Source organism: Metopolophium dirhodum, chromosome 5, assembly GCF_019925205.1.
Source record: "Metopolophium dirhodum isolate CAU chromosome 5, ASM1992520v1, whole genome shotgun sequence".
NCBI classification, from domain to species: Eukaryota; Metazoa; Arthropoda; class Insecta; order Hemiptera; family Aphididae; genus Metopolophium; species Metopolophium dirhodum.
Genome location: NC_083564.1, coordinates 20,559,438 through 20,567,738, shown reverse-complemented (window position 1 = coordinate 20,567,738; position 8,301 = coordinate 20,559,438). Strand labels below are relative to the sequence as shown.

Genomic DNA, 8,301 nt, shown 5'->3' with positions numbered 1-8,301 from the left:
CATTATAACTGTTTTATTTACCATCTAATAAATTTCCTGTGATTTCTCTTTCAAAATCGGTTCATCCGATTGAAATATTTTGGTTTGGTTTTGAATTTGTATACTTACCGGTTTTTAATTTTTCGATTTTGGTTTCAATTTTTCAATACCGGTATTTCCAATTTTTGTTCGGTTTCGGTTTCAGTTTTTAAACAGTTTATACCGGTTTCTAAAATCGGTTTTAAGGCCGGACTATTTAGGTTCATTCTTACTTTATTAATTTATTTGAATCACCGGATCGCGCATTCGAATCATCTTTTGTGTAAAATAAACTTTCCAAAATGTTCAAGATAGGTATATAGATTTTCAAAAAAATACCGTTTTTTAAATTATATTTTTGGTTTCGATTTTAAATTATAATACCAGTATCCATTTTTTTTTTTGGGTGTCTGTTTTTAACGGTTTATACTTTATACCGGTTTCAAGCCCTGATTTAAAATCTATTTTTATCTTACCCATACACTACTCGCGATGTATATAATATATACCGAACCAAAAATCACAGATAACTTCAGCGGTTTGGTTAGGGTATTGATAAGTGATATCAGCAATTACATAATAATACATAGATTATAATAGTATAAGAATTATAATGTAGAATGAAATAATGCAATAATGATTTCGCTTATTTTACTGCACCAAGTAGAAATATCTCGAAAAATTCTTTGTACCTATGTCCTATAGGTTATAACACCATTGTCTACTACTTCTTACCATCTAACCATTTTACTTATGTTACCACTATAATGGCACTATACTCATAAAATCACCTTATTTTTTTAACATGTGGCTTGTATAAAGATTAATTGTTAAAAAAATATAATTAAAGAAAATATATGATACTTAAAATATGTTAGTTTTGAAACAGAAGTTGTTATTTACAAATAATAAAATTGATAAAAGTAATAAAATTACTAAATTAGTAGTTATTTCAAATACAAAGTACAATACCTAGTTATGATAATCATCATTACCCAATTAATCTAAAATGCAAAATTAGTTTAATATGCTAAAACTTTTCGAATTTAATGCGTCAATTAGGTATATAATATTATATAATGCTAGTAATAGGTACTAATAATATTACTAATAACTATGACAAACGTATTAGGTTTAATTTAAACAAACAATTAATATTGTATGAACTATGAACTGTTAAAAATTATTTCACATAGCTATATAAGTAAAAACCTATTTATGCACATATTGTTTTAAATTTACAAATAGAATAAATTATTTTAATAGCATTACCATAATCTAATTTAAGGAGTTATGCTTGTCATACAGTTCACGAATCCATTGTACGTGGTAATTAACTCTCGTAAAAAGTCCGATTGAATTATTTGATTCTGTATCCTTGACATTTGTTATTCCAGTTAAATAGTAAGCATTATCGTGTAAAAAGCCTAAGCCCGCACCAGCATATCCCACTTCCACTCCTCTTCCTGGACCTAAAAATATTTTATACTTAATAATTTAATCAATCGTACGACTGTTATTTGGGTAGTGGCTAAGTACAATAAATATTTTCATTATTATTCACAAATGATTTATGTGTACTATATATACTATATACCTATTGAAACGATATATGAATATGTCTTAATATAATAATTATAATATAGTACCTAGTTATAACAAGTGGCAGATGTAGTTTTAAACTATAATACTTAGTGGTGTGTTGTATACTACATATCCACAATAACCCCCACTCCATGAATGGAATAGGTATGTGAGGCCATACATATTATTGATGACTTAATTGCGAATTAAATTACATAAGGTGATTTTCAAATCTTTATAATGAATGAATGAATCAACTACCATGTTAAAAATGTTATATTTTAATTTAATAAAAGTATTACCGACCATAAACATCGTATTATTATAATTTATTATCTTACAATCGTTTGGAATTTGACAATTAAAGCTTAAATTGTTCTAGGGTAGGTATTACTATCATAGTTTGTTGATGACAACTTTTCTTTAAAAAACTGAATTATACGATTCGAGGTATTGAAGTCTTGTGATCTCATGACGTGGTTCATAATTTAATAAAAATTAAGTTAACCTTCATATTTAAAAGAGTCTGCCTTCAGTATTAAGTGTTTAATAAATTTAAGTAACCTTGTTACATCAATGATTAAGTAAGTATTAATGTTCAAATTAAAAATTATATTACCCAACGCAGAACCGGCACAAAACTTATCAGAAGTCATATAAGCTTCAAATCCGTTTGTGTACATTTTCCGGCAAGTATGATAGTCGATGTACGGTAAAGATAATTCTAATAAAACAGGACTTATACTGCCGGTATTCGGACATCCCCAACCAACAACCTGTAAAAGTATAAAAAAATTGTTTAATGTACAATTACAATCAAAGTATAAAATTCATCACTTTTTATGTGGCAGTTGAGAATGTGTACAATTATAAATTAGTTAAATAAATTCTGATTGATCGAAGTTTTTTTAATTTTAAAATTTGATCAAATATGATATAAGAATTTATAATGTTTAGTGGTTTTACAGTTTTAATTTTAAGGTTCAATTGTTAGTTATGTATGGTAACATGTCAATATTTATGGATACCTACTTTAGCAGAGAATCTTACGTTATATTTTGCTCTTTACATACACATCGACAATGGCCGATATTGATAAGTACAGTAATTAACTTTAATTAAATCACAATTTTAATATTTAAATAATACTACAAACCAACCTTTCCTCGATCTCCATTGACTTGATTGTATTTTTCATTCCAATCGATACAAATTGGTAAAACATAATAATTAAAAGAAATTCGGTTTTTTATCACAACAATAGCTACATCTTCAGCATAAAACCCACTGACTCCATAAAAAGTTTCCTTCAGGTAAATACTGTCCACCTATACAATTGTTATAATTTATATTATATATGTGATACCAATTACTTTTAGATGTTTGAATTATTAATAACTTACCGTCATTATTTGAGTATATATATTGTCAAGAATTGTAATGTTTCTATCATATTTTCCAACAGCAATTTTGTACTTACCATCGTCTTTTATTATTCTTTTAGATGACTTTTTACTTTCCCAAAAACAACGTGCCGCTAAAAATGTTACCTATGTATTTAATTTTAATTCTTTCACAAATTCGTTTCATAAAGATTTTACCCGAAATGACTAAATTTGAAGAAATAATTGATCCCCCACAAATCATCTCATATTTGGAATCGCTTTCAGATAATCTATATATTCCAGCATTCCAAGGGGCCGTTCCAACAGATGCTCTTTGACCATTAAGGATCATACTTTGGTCTACATATACTTTTCCGCAATCTAAAATAATATTAGATACATATTGTAAAATGTAATGTTAGAAAATAGAAGGTTCATAATTTTATTATAATATAAATATTATTTCGAACAATATACGTAACTCTGGCATCTAATAGTCATAACCCCGGTGTAGATAATACGGTGTGGTCACTTCCTATCTTCGATAAAGGCGTACGGTGCTCAGTAATAAGTCTTAAAAAGACAATTTTTTAGCTTTTTTTATAAACTATTTTATACGATTATTTAAAATATGAAAATCTGAGTTCAATGCGGGCTGTAGATTGTTGTTTATCAATTAAAAAAGAAATAACTGATAATATTCAGTTGTCAACGCGTGTTATCCGCATTGACTCTTGTGAAGTCACTTTTGTCCGCAAAAACGCCCGGAAAAGACAAACCTCGATGACTCGAACGTCTATAAGTCGAATTTTCGATAACTCGAAGGAATATCTTCGACTCTGCATTTCAATAAGTACACACAATTTTTTTTATAACTCGAATTTTCGATAGCTTGTATTTTGTTTTCGCCCCCAACCGATTCGAGTTATCGAGGTTTCATTGTATTTCGTTATTTGTTTTTTAATGACATGTGCCTGCGACTGCGTTGTTCATATACCACCACTCACCACTCACCACTCAGACAAACAACCATTTACACAACACGTCACTCACAAAATCGTGCGACGCTGAAACGATATGTGAATTAGGTTGCCGATAATTTGCTCCTTAATAAATAGCCAGCGCCGGGGGCTTTGTCTTTGAATTTTGAAATGTTGGAATTTATATGCTTAATATGTTGGGGAAATCACAATTTATCTGTCTTACTTACTCTTTTGTTATTTTTTAATAAGCCACGTAAAACCTGGTACGTAAGTTTTGCGTGGTCAATAACAAAACAATGTAAGTACCTACCTAATATAGATTAAAATTTTGATTTCACCAACATGTTGAGTATAAAAATTTAAAATACTAATATTTAAAAAAAAAAGATTACAAACAAATCGCTGGGAAAGTAAACTAAACATTCGTTCCTAAAGTTTTAATGCGTAAACCGCTACACAGAATTATATAAAGAATCGGCGGCTTTCTTATCGCTTCTTACCGGTCAATGGACACATTAAATGCCGTCGAATTTACTCACTTTTCGACGACGAGTGACTACACCGTAATATTTACATCGTGGTTAATACCTACGATTAAAGATATCTTTAATCGTGTAATTACTAATTACTCATTACCATTGATTTTAATATACACAGATAAGTTATAGCATAGGAGTCTTCGGTGACTAAAAATGTGCTGTCTAGGTTCGCTGTATCCGTTTACATTGCGCTTAACTCTTACACATCTCCAGACAAGGCCGAATCCAGACTTTTTTCGGGGGGGGGGGGGAGGGGGGAACGTAGGGTCCACCTCAATTACAGCCTTGGCTCCAGACGTACTATTACGTCCAAAACATTTACACCATTCACTGCTCCAAATGTATGCTATTACGTCACTGTATTTTATAATATTCCCATTTTCCGGTAACAGTACAAGTTTTGGAAACCATATAGTTCGCATTATTTTAAACTTAAACAATTAGATCATATAGATCTCAAAAATACAATCTTAAAAAAATTAAAAAAAAAACATTAAGTATTTTATTTTGCGTAGCATAGGTACACCGGTTTCAGTTGGTAAATAGTGTAACAGTGAAAGAGTTAGGGTGCACTTATTACAAAAACATATAAATAATTTTAAATGTCATATAGATATTATTTTTTACTCGTTTTCATATTAATTGTTCTATAATCTTTTCCAACACACAACACTTTGGTCTCGTCTGAACCATCTGAACAATCCTTAACACCATTACAAACCATCGACATTTCGATAGACACTCCATTTGGACAGTTAAACTTCCTTTTGGTATTTCTATAATTTGCAATCATTATGCAACAAATTATTATTTAATATTAATTATACAATATTATTATAAGAAAGCTATAATCGAATTTTAAAAATTCCTACGGGTGTACTAAATATTACAATAGATAGTTATGCCAAATCCAACTAAAATTGCTTATCTGCCATCGGCGAGAAATAAATTAAAAATTAACCAAATTCGTTTGAAAAACGATTGTCCACGGACTAAGATATAATGGACTGGAAACGACAAGGTCGGCGGGGATCGCGGGATGGCCACGAAAAGGTGTCACTTAGCTGATAAGAATACTGTTCTTGAAGTTTTCAGCGCTACCGGTGGTTTTATTCGGCTACACAATTTGTATCTTAGTCCATGTTAAATGCAGAGGGCTCTGTGAACTCCAGGAACACGTAGCGACCCCCCGCACTTTGCCTCTTGCACATACATTCGTGGCCGTGATAAGCTGCTCGTTTCCAGACCATTATATCTTAGTCCGTGCGATTGTCTGACATATTATTATCACGTTCTCTGAATCAGAGACTATAGTCAGTGAACAAAATATTTTAATAAGATAAGATAAAATATTCGTAAGTTTGAAATTTGTAAATAACTTAAAACGATCTGTATAAAATAGATTCAAGATAATAATAAACAATTCGATTGCGGAGAATATAATTAAATATTGTACGGCATTTTGGAATCCGATGTCCTATGCGTAATCAAAAGTTTAACAACAGAAAAAAAATTAGAGGATATACCTAGGTAGTAGATAAAGTTAGATTTGTACATAGGTGATAAAAATGTATAATAATACCTAATATTAAATATACCTATATTGTATATTCGTTTATTGTTTGATGGCGATTATTAAGACTTTAGTGCTCTAAGCCCCCAACCACCACTATTTTTGCCATTTATAATAACATAATATCTATTTATAATACAGTCAGTAGTCACTTACACGAATGAAGGTGATACAGCTTGTCGGCTCTCGAGTTTTCTGTCACACAAAATGCCGGATCCTGAAATAATAAATTATTATTATTCATTACATACGTCAAAAATGTTTTTTGTGGATTATGATTATTATTTATTAATTTAATCAATATTAAACAAATTGTAAATACAAATTAATAATATCATAATTTTATTATATTAAATATCGTGACATTCATGTGAAATAATATGTACAGTGGCATAATTTCAGTTAATTATAGAAGGTGTATCGTGTGAGGGACAAAAGTTTTGACAAGTCAATAAAAAGTTTAAAAAAAACACTCGTTTCACTCGCAAGCCACTAATTTTCACTTGCAATGGTTGTCTCAATTTAATCGTTATCTTATATTATTTTATATATTATAAATGATTATAAAAACAAATTAAATATTGTACCGTTTCCATTTGTAGTATAGAAAATAATTATGGAGTGGTTGTATTATTTTTAGATTTTTTATTTTGTCAGTTGATAATTTTATACTACAGTATGCCGTTACATACCAACGCATTATGTTTGCACCTAATAAGTAATAACTTTAGATAGGTATTGATTTCTATCGTGACAATTATTTTCAAGTACCTACCTATACATAGCATTTTATTAAATATTTTTACCCCCGCGTACAATGACATAAGATACACGCTGTATATAGGAAAAGACACACCTTTCAGTGTTTAAGTCATTTTTTGAGTATATTTTTACAGTTTAAACATAATAAATATTACACTAAGTACTAACATTAATACCTAGGTCCGTATACTTATGACTCAAATAAGATTTATAAACGAGATTTTGGCTTAAGAAAAAAAATGTATTACTTAAATTAAGGTTGGCCAAGACCTACCTCAAGCATTGTTTTTACTTATTATTACAATTTTTTTTTACATTTTCAATATTATGTCAATAAAACATGATTTTCTATTTATACTATAAATATTGTTAACAGTTTAACACTGCTGTTACGTACCAAAAATCAAACATGAATATATTATCCAGGAATACGTCATCTCCATTGCCAATGTTGAGCTGAAATCGAAGCAAATATATTTAAAAATGTATACAATAAATGTTTATACATAAGCTAGGTATATCAAATTAACACACTATAATACACTAAACAATATTTTACCGGGGGACGGAGTGGCCGAGCGGACTAAGGCGTCGGTTGCGACGCGCACCAACGCCGGTTCAAAACCTCGGCCGCGGGCGGCATTTTTCCGCAGGCAAGTCACGGTGTCCGAAGAGAAGTGCCGCCATGGCGCCATCCCCCACCCGGGCATGGCAGATACCTACGGGTGCCCAGTAAAAAATCTGCCAAACCAAAAACACACGTGTTTTCTAAACCTACACTTTCCTCCCCTACAAAACAAAAACAGCTAATAGCCATAGTTACCGGGCCTTACGATCAATTGAAAAAAAATAATATATTTTACCGAAAATGTTCTAACATGACGTATAGGTGTATACAAATATACTATAATAATAACAACAATAATAATAAATAATATAATGTACCTTTATATTTTTTATTTAATCCACGAGATGACACTATGTACGATACGATAATACAAATACAACTGAACAGCACGAGAGTTCTTAACACATAATATAGGATCTTCTAATAAAATGTAGTTATATATTATATATCTATCGCAGGATGCGGGTGCGTAGTTTGTTTGTTATCATGTACCTATTACCGTATTCGATAATTTTGTGATCGACCTAAAGCCAAACTACGTTGATAGGTGGCAAAGAAAAAATGATGATTTATCAACTTGTTTTGACCTATAATAATAATAATATTATGTTGAAAATATAATTTATTTATTATAATATTATCTATACCTATAGGTAATGTTACAACATATTGCATGTTTTTTGCGCCATATTGTTATTGTAAATGTAAAACGTTTAGCTCCGATAGTTTAAATATTAGAGTGCATTTTGACCTCTTATACAATTTAAAGGTAACATTATTATCTGAGCAATCTTATTGAATTCTTATCATATTTTAATTTCAAGGCAAG

At 30.0% G+C, this 8,301-nt stretch overlaps 1 protein-coding gene across 4 annotated transcripts; it reads right to left on the bottom strand.

Annotated features, from left to right (window-relative positions):
• Positions 1-712: 712 nt before the first annotated feature.
• On the bottom strand, positions 713-7,927 carry LOC132945117 (coagulation factor IX-like). Of its 4 annotated transcripts, none has more exons than XM_061014767.1 (10): positions 7,790-7,927; positions 7,404-7,585; positions 7,242-7,300; positions 6,239-6,299; positions 5,137-5,285; positions 3,204-3,368; positions 3,006-3,139; positions 2,763-2,930; positions 2,222-2,378; positions 713-1,490 (listed from the first exon to the last, which is right to left on the bottom strand). In XM_061014767.1, the coding sequence occupies exons 3-10, from the start codon at positions 7,285-7,287 to the stop codon at positions 1,297-1,299; spliced, it is 1,074 nt and encodes a 357-aa protein (XP_060870750.1). In that variant the 5' UTR covers positions 7,288-7,300; positions 7,404-7,585; positions 7,790-7,927; the 3' UTR covers positions 713-1,296. The 4 variants fall into 4 exon arrangements, with proteins under 4 accessions (XP_060870750.1, XP_060870749.1, XP_060870751.1 ...); XM_061014766.1 differs by having other exon boundaries at positions 7,404-7,633; positions 7,790-7,889; XM_061014768.1 differs by having other exon boundaries at positions 7,404-7,650; positions 7,790-7,876.
• Positions 7,928-8,301: the final 374 nt, after the last annotated feature.